The sequence below is a fragment of the Thunnus maccoyii genome, chromosome 7 (genome assembly GCF_910596095.1).
Source record: "Thunnus maccoyii chromosome 7, fThuMac1.1, whole genome shotgun sequence".
Lineage (NCBI taxonomy): Eukaryota > Metazoa > Chordata > Actinopteri > Scombriformes > Scombridae > Thunnus > Thunnus maccoyii.
The window spans coordinates 7,751,319-7,768,617 of record NC_056539.1 but is presented as its reverse complement, the minus strand read 5'-3'; the positions used below and the strand labels follow the sequence as shown (position 1 = coordinate 7,768,617).

General features: G+C 39.2%; 2 protein-coding genes across 2 annotated transcripts; both read right to left on the bottom strand.

Annotated features, from left to right (window-relative positions):
• Positions 1 to 40: 40 nt before the first annotated feature.
• Positions 41 to 6,684, bottom strand: tmem45a (transmembrane protein 45a). The gene is made up of 6 exons (XM_042417062.1): positions 5,775 to 6,684; positions 2,924 to 3,131; positions 2,505 to 2,717; positions 1,872 to 2,056; positions 1,649 to 1,791; positions 41 to 1,480 (listed from the first exon to the last, which is right to left on the bottom strand). The coding sequence occupies exons 2-6, from the start codon at positions 3,117 to 3,119 to the stop codon at positions 1,384 to 1,386; spliced, it is 834 nt and encodes a 277-aa protein (XP_042272996.1). The 5' UTR covers positions 3,120 to 3,131; positions 5,775 to 6,684; the 3' UTR covers positions 41 to 1,383.
• Positions 6,685 to 9,878: 3,194 nt separating this feature from the next.
• lnp1 (leukemia NUP98 fusion partner 1) lies at positions 9,879 to 16,792 on the bottom strand. Its single transcript, XM_042417451.1, has 4 exons — positions 16,476 to 16,792; positions 13,845 to 14,078; positions 12,895 to 12,993; positions 9,879 to 11,534 (listed from the first exon to the last, which is right to left on the bottom strand). Exons 1-4 carry the CDS (start codon positions 16,659 to 16,661, stop codon positions 11,427 to 11,429), a joined length of 627 nt encoding a protein of 208 aa, XP_042273385.1. The 5' UTR covers positions 16,662 to 16,792; the 3' UTR covers positions 9,879 to 11,426.
• Between the last annotated feature and the right edge of the window lie 507 nt (positions 16,793 to 17,299).

The following is a 17,299-nucleotide window of genomic DNA, read 5'->3' as shown; positions in this document are numbered from 1 at the left end:
CACACCTGAACCCAGACTCAGGAGAGAGGTCTCACTCTGATTTTATTTTCAGTTAGGTTAAAAAACAAACATTTTAAAGCTCACCAGGGGAAGAAAAGAGGACTTAAACACATTAGACAGAAGACAGTTACCTGAAATATCTTATGGACATTAAGAATTGACGCATTTAAACTTATGTTTTCTTATATATTTAAGTATATTATCATTTGATTTTTGTGTAATCATTGGGAAGCACTGCAGGTTCAAATACATTTAACCTGAAGAAACAGAATGTGCTCAAATATATACATATGTAAGGTCTATTTGGACAAAATCCACCACCAATTGTTACTTTTCAAGTGTGAACTATAATAGACTGTCTGTAGTAATCAAGGAAAGTGCTCGTCAGTGTTACAGCCAACGCTAACAGAGATGGGGCTGCTTTTTTCACCACTGAGTGATGAATCATCTTCGACACAGACGATCTTTGCAGACGCCTGAGACGTAATGTCCTGATAAAAATAAACAATTTATGAGCCATAATGATACTATTTCTGCCTCTAGATGGAATAACTTTGCGACGCATGAGTGATCGTTTAGTACTAATGTGATATACTGCCATGTAGTGAGGAAATAATATGACATACATACAAAAATTGTCCATATATATTTCATAGTGTCTCACAAAAGCATAAATTCTGTGCATAGTCTTACTGCAACTTTTCAAATGATGGGAAGAGCATGACAAGTGACTGTTAACTCGCAGACAAACATCAAGTTCCTTCCGATTGTCATATAAGAAGATGTAGACATGCATAAACAACAACAACAAAAATACTCTTGGTGCTGTTTGGTTAATTAGCAAACTGTAATAAGGTCAAATAGCAAAATCTTAACATTTAAACACATATGTAACTCAACTTCCCAACATTATGTCACAAAAAAAGGCAAGTAAAAGACATGCTATTGAGTACTGCATGCCCAGATATGCTGTGGTGATGATGATGATGATTGTTTTCACCACAAGATGGCACTGCTTAACACCAAAATATCAGACAAGAAAAGTTCCATATGGCAAATGAAAAGCATGCAATCCATAAAAAAACGTATCCTTATGAGTTCATGTTCCCTTATATTGTATGTATGTGCAAATTATAGTAAAACAATTTATGGCAGAATATACGCAAAGTATTGGGCCACAGTGAAATAAATAGCATTGAACAATGAGAGTGGGGCTAAAGGGAGTTTACAGCTGATTAAATAAAGCAGAGGTAGAGATATATTTCTCAAATAAAGCATCCAGAAACTGTGTCCTTATCCCTTGTGTGTCTGTGTGGCTTGTACTGCTGCTGGAACCGCACACATCATATCCCTGATTTGAATGTAAGTGAACAACAGTCGTCTTCATAAAATCTCGTCTTCTGACTCTGGATCCCTGTCTCTGGGCTTCAAGAGTCCCATTTCCATCGGAGGAGTCCTCTTCAATCTGGAGCGAACCACGCTGAAGAGAAAGCACAACAAACACCAGAGTCACTCACACTTAACGTAAGCTGTTGTGAGTGAGCACCATTAGGGGCACTCAGGTTGTTATTAAATGTGCCTCTAAAACATCCAGGACAAATAAACAAGCAGCAGCTGTAAGGATGTGCAGTGTTGAGCAGATACTCACCAGCTGACCGTGCAATAGAGCACGCTCACGACGAGCATAGCGAAGGCGAGGTGCCAGGAGTAGCACATGGTGATGAACATCATGTTGTTGTGGTCCTTCATGTCCCACTCAGGGCCGCGTGGAGGGTACAGCACAAAACCAATCTGATGACAAGGCAATGTAAGGTGTTAGTAAGCAACGACACGGACGACTTCCTCTCACACATGCTCACATTCAGATGTACCTGCCAGAACCAGCTTCCCTGCAGGAGAGTGAGGGTGCAGCGCAGCAGCTCCAGAATGATGTTGCCTCGGTGGAAGACCTCCAGGAAGGCAACGAGAGCCTCACCAAAGACGGCATAGAGGAGGAGCTGATGCACGTGGACGTCCAGCATACTCCTGCCATGCAGGTGGTACAGGAAAAGAAATCCTGAAAAAAATCAAAATATAGATAAAGACAGATGAGGAAGGTGGAACAAAATAAGTTTTCACCCATTTCTCACTTTCATACATTTGTCAATTGGTCAAATAGTGTTTTGACTTCATGAAAGATAATTATACAATCATGAGGACTTTCCTGAGTCAGTTTCCTTCAAGTTTTGGTTTTTCAGATTTTTTTTGGCTTTATTTGATAGACAAACGATTATTTTCATTATTTCACAGATGTCTTCAAATGTCTTGATTTGTCTGATCAACAGTCCAAATCCCAAAGATACAGTTTATTATCATAGTGTAAGCATTGTAAGCATTTTTGATTGACTAATTGATTAATGTTACGCCTTTTAATTTGATCTGCTAAAAAGCTGCTATGAATTCAGTCTATGGTCTAAACCATGTCAAAGTGAATTCTGGACAATACAGAATATCCTTTTTCTTACCTTCATTAAAGAAAGAAATAGCCAACATTAACCTATCCAGTGCTAGCGGAGCAGCCTCTGTGGTGTGGATGACCAGGGACACAGTCCCTGCTAGGCCAAAGAACAGGTACATGGTGGCGTGCTGCCAGTTCATCAGATCTTCCCAGTGTTTCTCTTCAAAGTCATACAGCTGCAATCTTGGTCCATCTGCTGCGAATTGCTCCAATAGCATCCCTGAGGAACACAAAAACCGCACAGAAATACTCAAATCTCTTTAATTAGAGAGTGGATCCTGTAAACGCCTATTTGTGTCAGATGCACTGTCATTTAAGTTTATAATAATAATTAAATTGCCTTGGTGTTTGCTGGATTTATCAGTTTTCACAAGGTCATATCACTCAGGTGTTGTCTTTTCCTGGACATGCTTTGTCAATGCTTACCAACAAAAGAGAAGAAGAGTATGACAGAGCTTTCAATGATCTCCAGGCGGCGCTGGGATGCTCTGCTGGCCAGCCGAGTGGAACCTATATTCTTGTTCCTGCGGGTGGCGTGCCAGAGCGAGTACTTTCCAGTCCACCAGAGCCCCGCTACTAGGAAGAAGCTTCCAGGGAGCGCATGACCCTTGAAACTCCCCATGACTCACAACACCTGAATCGAGGGAGGAAACAGATCCGTTAGCAGTTGGAAAAGATAAGTACATCACTGCAGATTAATAATCAAGTGAAGAACCACATCTCAGTGATTTAAAAAGAAATTCTTGCACCACAACAAGAAACAGATTTTTACTCAGCATGATTCAGGATTTTATTCTCATTATCTCTAAATGACATCAGCAAGAGAAATACCACACTTACATTTAAATTGCCTGAAGTAAATGTACCAAAACATAAAATATAATCATAAATACTATTTGGCAGATATTTTACACCGTCTTCCAGCAGCATAGAGGTGCAGTATATATTCAACACAGCTGGCAAAAATGAAGGAATAAGAAATAAGGAGGAAAATGAGGAGGAGTGCCTGCAATTTAGTTAAACAGCATAATTAGACATAATTAGAGTGTGTGCTGACGACAGCCCTTCAGCTGACCTCGGCAGAAGTGTGTCTAGACGGGGAAGGAAACCTGTGAGAGTGTCACAAGGCTTGAACACCTTCACCTTTCAACATGTCAACCTGTTTGTTTTACTGCATTGTACAAAAGAGGATTTATTCATGTTTCATATAAACTAATGCCCACAGTGTCATGAACTGACATTAATGATTAACATTAATTATTCTATTAAATAAAACGTGGTTCTAAAAAAAAAAAAGCGTAAAACTCAAATGTACAGATTACATCTTCCAGAGAACAGTCTGAGCTCTGTCCTTGATGCGGTATATTTCTTTACCTTGTGTGCATGTTCTCCTTGGTAATGATTAGCCATCATTTCATTGCCAGTTAAAACTGCACCTGAATCAAGTGTGCTGCGGTCTGTGGATGCAGAACAGGCTCCTGCTGTCTATCCCTAAATAGTTTCTCTCTCAAGGGAACAAAATGTACGGCCAATAAAAGAAAAATGATCAAAAACGACCATTTCAAATCCAGTCATGTGTTTGTGCTCTTTTATCCGTTGTCAACCTCCTCATGGCTTCACTGTAAATATAAAATGACTCAACAGAGTATAACGATGCTTTATAACCTGTTTTATTTCAGTCCCCATTAGCTGTAAATTATGTTTTGTAGACTCAGAGAGCAAAGCAGCAGTGACATCAATACTGAGCAGAGAATAGGAATCAGGTGCGTGTCTGTACTCTCTTTTGTGATGGAGATGACCGACAGCATTCTGCCCGGCAACAAAGGGAACCTTTTGAAGGAGGACATTCAACACAAACTGATTATTTGAGATATTAAACTGAGCTCATCTGTGTCCAACGGCCACCTCCAGACTGAGGAAAACACTTCAGTCGCCATGGCAATCAGTCCCTCATGTCACTCCAGTGCTACTGGAGGACTCTTGATTGTTGGGCTGATTTATTCATCAACAACATCTGTGCTGTCTTGTTTCCAACATCAACGGTTCCCAACGGTTCGAGGATTTCATTAAATAAATACACTTTTTTATAATGTACAGTGGTAGAAAGTAACTATACTCGTGCTATATACTTGTGCTTTCCTACAATCAATAACAGCTATTACTTTTCAGATTATAACTTTACACACAAAACCTTTGATCACTTTATAAGATATCATACATCATCTTATATATTAAATTACCCAAAAGCATATGAAATTTCACAAATTAGCTTCATTATTCAACATTAAAGTATTCCATGTTAATACATTAATAATAATGATCCAATAATATAGTATGACACTGATAGGGGCCATTCTGCATACAACTGATACTTCACATCCAGTCTGTTACAAATATTTCTGTACTGAATCAGATATTGAATGCAGGACTTTTACTCGTAATAAAGTATTTCTTTAGTGTGGTTTTGCTACTTTCACTTGCATGAATTTGCTGTACAGTCTTCTTCAAACACTGGTTATACTCAGTCTGTAATGTCTTTATTTTACTTGTTTGTTTTGTTTAGCTTTGAACTATGAAACTGCCTCTGCTCAGTAAAAAGACATTCTTGCAGTCCTGCTGACAGTGTTAATGTTGAGATAAACTGTACTTTTTTGAAGTAATAAAGAAGTCAAGTCATGGTTTTTTGGTATCTTGTTGGTAACACCATGACTACCTTTTCTTAAAGGTCTGTGGATCCTTATTTAGTAACCACTCTCCTCATGGACTAAAAGGGGATAGAAAAGGTGAGGCTCTGGGAATTATAGACCTTAGCTGTTTCTGATGGGATCTGGGCTTTTAAAACCAAATATACATCTAAAAAAATTAACATTTTAAGGAATTTGACACTTTGTGCTCAGTTTATTTTTTGCTGTGGCCGAGCAAACAGAAGCTGTAGAGTTTGTGAATAGTATGTATAGCCTGCTTAACAGATGCAAATCATAAAGAGCTCATGAAATATCTTACCATGTGATAATGACAACAAGTTTTTATCGTCCAAGACTTATGAGTGTAAGATAACTAAAAAAAAGTTTGATAGTTTACTGAGCCTAAATGTGAACTATAGAGTCTGTCCAACATAAGAGTTTTATAGTTTATATTATAAACACACTTTTTATGAAGTATAAAGCCACTGAGTGTCTTTGGAAGTACAGGCCTGACTGTATACATATACTGTATAGGATGCAGTAGCCTTGAATTCCTGTATAGTAAAAAGAAGAAACGGGGAGGTCTTACTTACCCAAGCAGATTTGTTTCTGGAAATGAAAAGTTGCTGGAAGTATGTTCAACCAGAAAAATCAAAGCATCCTCATTTTCCCATCACATAAACCATTCTCCAGTAGCTAAGAAGAGATATTTCTTCTCTTGTTTCTCAGCAAGACATGAAGTAAACATCAGCTGTCTCATCCGGCCCTGACTCCCCGCAGCCTCCAAACCAGACCCGTTTCACAACCTTTTTTTCCCCCTAATTTTTTCCGACTCTAAACAGTTTAGGCTTTTAGTTTCCTTAAAAATGAAGCCATTGGATGACTGAGGTGAGCTGGCGTCATTGGTTCGTGCTGTAATTGGCTGAAGTCCACGTCAATCTCAGGAGTCCACGTGTGCACTTTCACTCCGCCTGCTCGTGCTCGGCTCGGTCCCTCCCTGTGCGAGGGAAACTGCTACTTTCCATCCGGTCAGGACAGGCCGGGCCGGGACAAGAGCTCCGGCACGTACACTGCAGCTGGAAGAAACTCCTTACAGACAGGCGGGAGGTTTGGTCTCACAGTTTAGTTGGAGTTTAGTCTGAGTTTTGACTCACATTCACTCCAAACTCAGACAGTCTGAGTGATGCACAGGCAGTGTTGGGAAGCTGCTCTGAGAGCATACAAGCTACCAATTACAGCAACGTTACCCTCAAGACAAATATAGTTTGATTAACTAAAGTTAGTTGGAAAAAGATGTAATAACATCTGCAATGCAATACAAAATTATAACATATGGGGTAACACAAAATGAAGAGCAACGATTGTAAAACAAACAAACCTCATTTGAAAGTGAAAACTAAGTGCATAGTGTAGGGTACTTTTCACTTACACAATAATAGAAAAAGTGCAAAAATGAAAACTTGTAAAACTGCATTCTTATGCAGATGTTATGAATTGATATAACTTGTTTATATTGAATGGCACCTTTAAAGCCATTTCCCAGCTTTACCATGACAGTGGTCACCTGTCACCATAGTTTTCAGAGCTGATTCTTTTATATGACAGGAAGGGGGGTGGGTTGGTCAAAGGGGCTTCACTCAGGAGAGGAGAGTCAGTGATTCAGTCAGTGACTGTGCCAATTTGAATTTAGTTGAACTACTAGCAAGCTACTGCAAAATATAGTTAAACTACTAGTTTAATAGTAATAAATGAGTTTAACAACAACATACACAACAAATCCTCCATCATCCTCATGAGATTTTGACCAGTGAACAAGAGAATTCTCATTCAAAAAGAAATATATGTAGTCATTTAACTATTTATTTATATTTCATGAACATTAAAGGTGTAAACATTGTTTAAAGCAAATACAAGCAGTCCCGGCGTTATGGGCGGGCCCTGGGGGAACAGGCCCTCCCAGGAGAAATCAGCATCAACACCGTTTTAATGCTTGGCTTACAGGGATCAAACCCCAGGCCCAACGACATGAAAGGGCACATGAGGCTCAGGGGAAAAAAAAAAAAAATCCCAGAAAGGAAATAAAAACTCCTGCCTTGTTTGCACATTTTTTGTCCATTTGTGGTGTCTCGATTTAGAGCAAAGTGAGACATCATCTTATGTTTAGTATCTCTGCTGCTCCTAATAGGAAACCAGAGGTGTGGTGTTTGTTTTGTTGTCATCAACAGCTGTTGCCTTTACAATCTTAGTTTCGCTCTTTTCCTGTCGTCTCTTTCAGTTTCTAAGGAGCTTGTTTAACCCTTTGAACTTCAGTTCACAGCAGTCACTGTTATTCATTATCAAGTTGCCAGTTGACACAGTTAGTGGTTAAACCAAAACACCTGTTTCTTTTTAACCAGTGACCATGTTAACTGGTGACTTTCAGGGGAATGTGTTGTGGTTATCGTGGTGACGGTAGCTGTTGAGAACATGAACAGAACATGTAGGTGTCCTTCTAAAGTCTTAAGTTATTGTATGTTCAACACAGTATATATTCATCTGGTCCTTTTTGTGTAATATTATGTAATTTAAATGGTGTTGCCAACAAGAAGCATTCACATTTCCTCACTTATTTTTCTGAAATTGATCTTTTAAATGCTTACTTGAGTTGAAACACTGAATCTCGTTGCAATATCCACACTGATGGTCACAAGTTAAACAGACAGTAGGCTGGTCAAACCTGGTGAATACTGGCTGTGTGACTACACAGTTTTAGTGAGAAGACTGGCTATTTCTATATAGTTATTATATAGCCTGCCACCAGGTTGGACTCCCCACAAAATCAGACCAAACGATTTACAGCACTCAGACAGGAGGAGCCAATGTTCACATTACATGTAGCATTGTAGCATGAGGGAGTACAATGACGTTGCTAGGGCGAGCAGGGGATATTCCCTTCGTTTGATAATCTCAAAAGTAAAGTTAAAAACTTGGTGTCAGCTTCCTGACTCATTTTAAGAAAGACAAGATAAAGAGAGAGCACGAATGAGCTGAGAGCACAAGCAAGAGAGAGCAGCCGTCATCGAGGGAGCTAGAGAATAAATGAAGAGAGGGAGCGGCGGTAACGAGAACACAGCAGTTAATCTTACAAGGCCACAAACAGATACATTACCTCATCGCTATGCATCTTGCAAACAGCTGTTTTAAAAACAAAATAAGTAGCATCTTTCTTTCATGTTCTTCCAAAAGAAATGCCCGCGCTAGCCAAGATCTATACGACACAAGACAGTGGTGCTCATGGGAAATGCAGTCGTCATTCCAGAAAACACTATTGCTTTTGTCCACAGGGGCCGCTAAACACAAAATGAAAGCTCTTTGTGGTGATTCAAGAAGCTTTCTCGTCATTTCCAGGAATGAAAATTATCGGGAGGAGATGTTGAAGATGTTGATAGCCTGAAAGTAGTCAAGCCTGAACATATTGACTGACAAAATACTGGAATAGGCCCATAAAATACCCACCATGTTTATGTTTTTAATAGTAGAATTTAAACTGCTCCCAGGTTTTTTAAAAGCCCATTTTCCATCGGTAGCTACAGCGATGTTTTTCAAGATACAAAGTAGGTTTAGTCAAACGCTGTACCTATGTAAAATCATGTGGTAGGTCTACAGTGTTAGTGACTTTCACTCTTCAACATATAGGAAGAGATACAGTACTCATTACTCCACTATAATTATCTGAATTTACATGTAAAACAATGTAAAGCATAGGGTTAACCTCTTAACGTCCACTGGGTCGCTGGCAGCCCACTTAAACCAGTTGTAAGCAGCTCAGCATCACGCAGTAATGTTAAATTTAAAGGAACTGACACAATTTGGCCACCTGGAGACGTTTGGAGAGGTTCAGGGACACCAGTGACAACACAAACTAAAAACTCCCTAGCTCCCATAATGTTAGGTCTAGAGGTTTTGAATTTTATACAGGTGTGGTTGACAAGATGTGGAAGGCACATGGTGATTTGCATAGTTCTGGCATAAAGCATGTCCTAGTTATTGTTATTCAAATATAACTCATTATAGACAAGGACCAAATACACTTTTTTGTCATATTTGAACTGATGTAGTTTTGGTTGTGTTTTAGCCACATGCTAAACAAACACATTTCCAGAAACTAGAAGATGTTACCTTTCAAATGAAGTCTAATATATGCATTTTGGCCTCACAGTTCCTCTGGTATTTTTCCATTTCGCATGCCAAATAGGAAAATTCCAAAGAAATGGGGAGATGTTAAGAGGTTAACAACACAATAGCCACACTGACATATTTAAACGGAGGTGTAACAAATAACACTGATAACGACTACAGTCTGTTTTGATGTGTCAGCAGCTCTCTGGTATTTAGCATGCTAACTTACTGAAACACTTACATGGAACAGAGCCATCATTAATATTACTGGTTATGCCTGTGTTTTTCCTACTAGGTCAAAGATGTCTGCCTTGAGAAAGGTATTGCTATTATGGGATTTGAATGCTGTTGAATACTTAATTGTTCCCTTTGATGGACTGCAGTCTTAAAATCTGAACAATGGAAGCATCATAACTTGACTACTGTAAGTTATATATTAAGACACAGAAAAGTGGGTGTTTGTTGGAGGCAAACCAAACCATATTTAGCAAGGGAGTGTCACATCAGTGGGATTTTTATTGAGGAGTGCACGACCACAGCAGTCACAGAATAACAGTGCTGTGTGTCACCAGCTTCTCTCAGGAAAACAGTGAACATGGCAGCTGAAGGCTGGCGCTGCTTCGGGCTGGTTGTGTGTTGGTCGTAGTGTCACTTCAGCCTTCAAAGCCTCAGCAGTGTGATGCAGGCTTTACGCAACAATCCTGTATTTTTGGTTATGAGTAAAAATTGTTTCAAAATGTAGGACAGCAACAAAATGCTCAATATTTCACATATGAAAGACAATTGAAAAACCAAATGTGCCACTCACAGTAAGGACAGTAAATAGAGTTTAGTTCTATGTCATTTCCCACTCATAATTATACAGATCTTAACAGACTTCATCTGTACAGCAGATAAATTCATTTTGGTTGGATATAAACCCAAAAGGATCACAGCAGATTACCAGGATTTAGTGGTTAGTGACTGACTTACAGTATATTAAGCTAAATATATAGTATGAGTCACATGAAATAATAATAATATAGTGATTAACATGCTATACATGGAAAGATGACTATTTTTGTATTTGTAAGATACATTTATATACAGGCAGTCTGATTTTGTTGGACATTTAGCACAAGCTGTAAACTCTGATTTGGCAGTGCAAGAAACACAACGTTACAGAGATGCTTGAAAGCTCAACATTGTAGTGTTGACAGTCGACAAGACGTAACATGCAAAATATTTCACATGCAAAACAATAGCAGAGATAAGGCAGGGACATGAAGCAGATGGAAAATGAGGAATGACAGACAGGCTCACTGTTTGAGGGGGGAGAGTTCATAACCTAAGAGTAAAGATGACTAATAGTGCTTACTTTCAGATTAACAAAGCTCCTCGTCATGAAGTTTTATTAACATTAACATTTAGTTCTGTGATTAACATGGGCAGAGTCTAAAGTACAAGAAGAATACTGGCTCCGATTAGTTTGAATATGCAAATACTGTTTACACTGAGGTTGGTCTGTAACCTTGTTCAAAAGGAGAGGACAAAGGAGAGGTCTTGTTTTCAGGATGTTTATTTTTCAGAACTATAGGGAACCCTCTGTAACCACGAGCTGTCAATTAATGTGGCACCAATTATGTGGTTGATGAGCTCTAGATCTGCTTTAAGGTGAATGAGAAGTGCAAAAAATAATTTTAAGAGACAATAATTAGAAAAATTAAAGTAATCTTGAGGAAATTTGGTTCATATAATTCCAGGTTCAATGCACCGTGTAGCATGTCTCAAATATTTTTGACACTGATGAAATCTGTATAAAAAGACAAAATCTCTCATAATAGGGCTAATAATGTACACAGAACATTCTGATACTATAAAAAGAAACAGCACCAAATCTCTTCTGTTGGGGTCCCTTAACTCTCATACAGCATCCAGAACCCTCCTATGACAGAGGATGAACTACATTAAAGTCACCTCATTGAGTGTTTCAAGTGCTTCCTCAAACAACATATTGTCTGAGGACCAGCAGGTGTTCATGCAGAAAGACTGAGGTGTGAAGGGGGTCGGGAAGTCATGCAGGCGTGGCAAGCGGAGGTGCAGGACTGTTATGGGACTTTGATGCGGGACGAGGACCAGTAGAGGGGCTTCGGCATGGACACGTGGACACGGCATGTGGGACACGTCTGTTTCTTCCACAGCCACTGCTCCATGCACTGAAACACAATTTAAAAGAGATTATTGCATGTGTTTTCCACCCGGGCTGAATGTTTATGACTTCTGCAGATATCGATTTTCCAACATGGTGACCTGCAATAAGCATATACACAACAGCGGCAGCACTGACCCCGACCCCGAGCTGTGAGGACACTGCTGTCACATGTTTTATTGTATTTTACACCAACTGTTTTGTTGAAGAAGCCCAGTTATAAAAGAGTTCAAGCAGATTCCCCTGGTTAAAAAGCAAAAAGTATATAGAATTTAAAGTTTATGTCTTTGGTTATTTATTGACTTTTTGTCTTGTGTGTCACAACACAAAATGCAAACACGCAAGTAATGATTGAACACAAAAACACACATAATTTGAACTTCATTAAAGCAACCTCCAAGCAATCAATAATCTATAGTGTATAAAGTGACATGAAACAGTTAAGAGAAATATGCAACCAAATCACAACAGCTTTACTTTTCACACTTTAAAACTATAATGTAGTTTTGTTGAAATGACAATGAAAATATTATGCTTATTCTTTATATTCTTTGCCTTTGTTAAAGTAGCATATATTTCAATATGGCAGCAGGTAAATACAATCTAATTCAAGCAGGAAACTTCAAGTACGGGTAATTCCTTAAACAAATAACTTATACTTTGTTTTTTCCTAGAATCAGACATGTTTTTTTTATAATTATGATTTATTAATTCTCCTTTTGACACTGAAGAGAAACAGCAGTAATGAAACCAAAGCTGACACAGCGACAGGGCCACAGAACAGTTTTACAGAATCACGTCAGGCACATTCAAGGCCCTGAGACTTTAACACTTCACACCATATTTGGCCCATGGCTGCAAACCCTCCATCTTCTCTTCCCATAATGAATCACCTCCTTCCATGGAATGATATCAGCGATGTCTCCGCAGGGAAAGTTGACGACGGGGAGTGTGCTGCTCCTTTTCCACAGAGATAGGTCCATCTACCGACCTCCTCCTCTCACCTGAGAATCTCGGCACCTGACCATCTGCCACTTCACTGCTGCTGCGGGGCCGACACTGCCCTAACCTCCGAGCCGCCTTCAACACCCACCAAACGGAGATATCATAAGCAGTAAGTGTCAAGTCCTCACACCATGGGGAAAGCTGTTAAGAGTGCTTCCGCCAAGAGAGAGGTTCGGGGGCAGATTGTTTTCATTCCACTTCACATCATGCATGTCTAGGAATGAGCTGCCGTCATGCAGTGTGGATGATATCTCACATGCTGAGAGTGAACAAATGAAGACTTTGCAGTGGGAAGACCGGGGCAGTGTAAATACGGTTCAGAGGAGACATGCAATAGATCAGATTTATTAAAGATGTTTTACCTCTTTGTGGAAGCGGTGTGTACAGTGCAGCTCTTGAACTGTACCTCCATTCTTACGCATGTCCTCATGACAGATCAGGCACAGCTTGTCATCATCATTCTGCCAAAGAAAAAATTAAGCCTTTTTATTTACTGCCCAGATCCTGATCAAAATAAATTGTTATACCAAAGTAACAAAGTTTTTTTTAGTATTTGTGTCATATATTTACAATATTAATGCCTTGCTTTTTTACTACAGCTCACTTTAATGAAGTGTTTACTGTACAAAGGCGAAAGGTTTGAATTTCATGACAAAGATCAAACACATAATCAAATGTGTATTGGATGCAATACACATTTAACCACAAATTCCTCTCCAGGAATCTTCCAAGTGATCTGAATGATGCATTAGCAAATGATAAATTTACTGTAAGTCACAGTTAATACAGTAAATATACTATATATATGTGGATGACAATTAATCTAACCCTTGTGCTGAGATGGTGGTGAAGAGAAAGTTGCTTAATGACAGCAAACACAAATGTTCTAATCATAGAAAGCTAAAACCAAGATTACAAGACTGGAAAATTAAAGTCAAAACTTATAACTACAAAATATGACATGTTAATACTAAAACACAGAACATAGAGGTAATCTAGCTGTTGCATAAAAGGTGAATAGTTTATTCTAGAAGCCCTTATAGTATCAATGGCTAATATGACCTTATGAGACATGCAATGCAGTTCAAACCTGTCCGTGATCCTGTTAGTCCATTAAGGTAATGCATCTTTTAATGCCTTCTAAGACCCCTTGAATCTTTAAGAACTTCATAATATCCAACAGTATTAGTGAAAGACAGAGCATACCAAAACCCAGTGACCCTGCAGTTAAACGGAGGCTAATAAAGAAAACTGTAAAAACTCTTTGAACTGTAATTTACTTTATAATACTCCTGCTTACCAGAGACGCTGCCCTCTTATCACGGAGGTAAAGTCTCTTCTCAAAGGACTCTGTGAGCTCTGGGATTGTGGTAATGCGGTTCTCCGGGATGGCTGACTTGGGACGGCTGTTGTCGTCTGAAGAGGCACGACGAGCTCTCTGGTGGGGCCTGACTTCCCCTTTCTCCTCTCTTGTTTTAAGGTGGCTGGGGGTGGGCGCCATCGTCGCTGCGTGGAGCCGGTTCAACTTCATGGCATCTAATTGTGACTGTGGACCACAGAGAGGGCCGATAAGCGTCATTACACAATGTTAAAACTTGTCCACAATCATTCAAGCATAACTAGTAATAATTACGTTTCCAATTATAGCAGAGTAAAGAGCTGCTGTGAGAACAATAAACCCAATGCAGACAACTCCACTGAGCTTTGTCTGTGAATGGGGTTAATCACTACTAATATTCTTAAGTAACATGTTAGCAAAGCACCCGCCTAATTATAGTAGTAATGCCTCTTGACTAAGGACACCACTGATGATTTACACAACAGTAATAATCTGATTATTACACTTATTGGAGTACGTGTTGCAAGACAGGTATATTGAGGGTGAAATCAAAATGTAGCAAACACAATGTGTAGATTTTTGCTGGTGTGAGGTGAATATTCTGATGGTCCACTTACTTATCACTCATTGGTAAACTTCAGCGCTCTTGATGATTAAAACAACAATTCAGAGCTTCACAGCAAGACACAATCCCCCTGACTGCAGTGTCCGTAAAGCAAGACTTAATTGAGATTGTGTACGGGATCAACGTTCACCTGTGTTATCTTAATGAAGAGATACAGTTTCTGTATATGAAACCAAATCATTTGGTGTTAAGGCACAATTCCAAAATAAAAATAAAAACCTGAAAAATTATGCTTTGCTGTACACGTTTGAATTGATAACCAGGGTCTGAGAAGACTGGTATCCATCTTTCTGTGGATTAATAGTTGGGTCGTGTGGCTTGTTTCTCCTCTGGCTCACACGCAGAAGTTGATCTGTGTTGGCAGAAGTGCAGGCTTTCACACTGACGAAAACCCAAATTTTCAATTAAGCTGCATTATTTAGGCCATGAGTGCTTTGTTTGACAACCCCCACAGGCCAGTCTATATGAGAACATGCTGTTTTTGTTTCACATAACCAGTGCCAGTTCACTCAGAGGATTTTCTTTGAGGAATAGAACCAAAGAAAATGTCATCAACACTTACGTTATAGATAAAATCTAATCTTATACTTAAAACCTCATATTATTAGATGGACTTAATCCATGGAATGAAAGCCATCACATGGAGTAACACCTACTGTAGGCATCAACAATCTTCATTATGCAGATGTTGCTTTTGTTAGTAAAATTAATTTAAAAAAAAAAGATTTCACTGCCAGAAAAAAACACGAATTAAACTCACACTTGCACATTATTTTTGGCGTGTCCCTTGTCCATCTTAAACTTACAGGGTGTTAAGTCTATATTCTGGTAAAAATCCACCTTGCTAAAGTGTCCTTGATTATCCTAAATAGCTACTGTATGAGCCACAAGTGTGCTGCTGTGTAGCTGGCAGTGACCTCTGACCTTGCTGTGCAGAGAGGAAAATGAAAAGTCAATTCCCTTGACAATGGCAATGAACAGAGTAGCACACTGTTCCATTGACAACATGTCCTCTATCTATGTAAGAGCTCTGGCATGCAACAGTCCGTGACTAAAAAAACAGCAGGTATTTCAATAAATGAATAAGAGAGTATATTTGTTACAGCTTGAAAGTAATTTCTCCCAAACTTACATCATTACTCATTCATAACAGGAATATGAATATCAAAGACCAAACTTACAACCAGGTCTGCATTCATTTGAAAAGTTTTTTATCACTGACAGTGTGACAGTGAACTGAGTCACATGTGGCAGAGTATCTGTATAATTTTGACCACACTGACTGACATAAAGTAATACAGAACACTGAAGACAGTAAATATCTGGACACCAACGTCATAGCGTTATTAATTCTGTTCTTTGTAAGTTTTTATGTTGGAATTTTGCATGTAGCAAAACAACAGTAAAGAAAGTTATATTATATAATCAGATTAATAAATATAGATATCTGTCTGCGCATGACTGTGTGTGTGTGTGTGTATGCGTGCGTGCACCAGCAGGCATTATTGATGTGAATTTGGTGAATCAAGGTGAATTACAGGTCAGGACATCCTATTACTAAACTCCTCAACCTCGCCTGCATAGTGCTCATACCCAAGTGTGAGTTTTCCATGTCTACAGAGTATATACAGTATTGTTGCATTATGCATTAGTCTACTCTTATTGTCTGCCAAAATATAAATGAGACCATACTTCCTTTCTTTTTCAGCCTTAGTCTTTAAGTATAACGGACATAACTTACAAATCTTCCACACAGACATGTACGATTTTTGATGCAGAAGTATTTGTTAATTTATCTTCAACCAGTTTAAAAATATCCGTTTGTTTATGCTGTGGTCAAACATGGCTTGATAAAAAAGGCAAACTGGAAAAATGTTTTGTTTATATGTCAGAACAAATATGTATTGAACAATAATAAACAAGATATAAATAAATAATAAACAACATCCATGCATCCATTAAACGCTGCTGGTCCTTACCACAGTTGGGAGTGATCCTCTTCGATCGACTTGTGTTTTTGCAGGTCTTCTGAAACTGCGTTTTCTGTCTCTGGAGTGCCCAGATTCTGCTCCATGACCCCAGTAACTACTCATCCATTTTGTGAAGTTGCCATCATCGTCTTCATCATTGTCCATAATGATAGCAGGCAGGAGCCTGAGAGACATGATCCTATCCTGTATAAGGAGCCTCTCGGTGCGACAAGTCTCAGTACAACTAGTGAAAGTGTGATCTCGGCTGAGTGGCACAGACAGTTAAGACAGTACTGAGCTGACCTACTAAGCTTCTGACTGACTGGCCGTTGGTGTGGCTGCTCTACTACATTACCCTGTCCCACAAGGCAAAGGTAACTTACTTCATTTAGATCCCTCTGGTGCCTCAAGCACTGTTGCTGCAGTTGTGTTATTCTTGGACGAACCAAAATAAACAGCAGAGCTTTTGCTCAAGTCTTTAAATAAGTGAATCCCTTTTAATCTATTTAACGTCCCTGGTAGAAAGTAAAAATGGAGGTGATGGGAATAAACAGGGAGGCGGGAGTCAGGGAGGAACGGCTAGTATTTTGGCACTGGGTGGGTGATGTGACCAGTGCTTTTAATCTTTCCATTACAGTCATGGGCCTGGGGGTAGACAACTGAAACTCCAATTTCCCCATACTTTCCACTCGCTGAGTACATCAAACCTGTCAATAACTATGGAGTGCAGGCAACTGTGCCTACCACAGTGAGCTGTGAGCCTGAGGCTTGTGTTATACAGGACAACAGGGGAGCAAATCTTTTCATATTACAGTGGATATGACTGAGGCAGA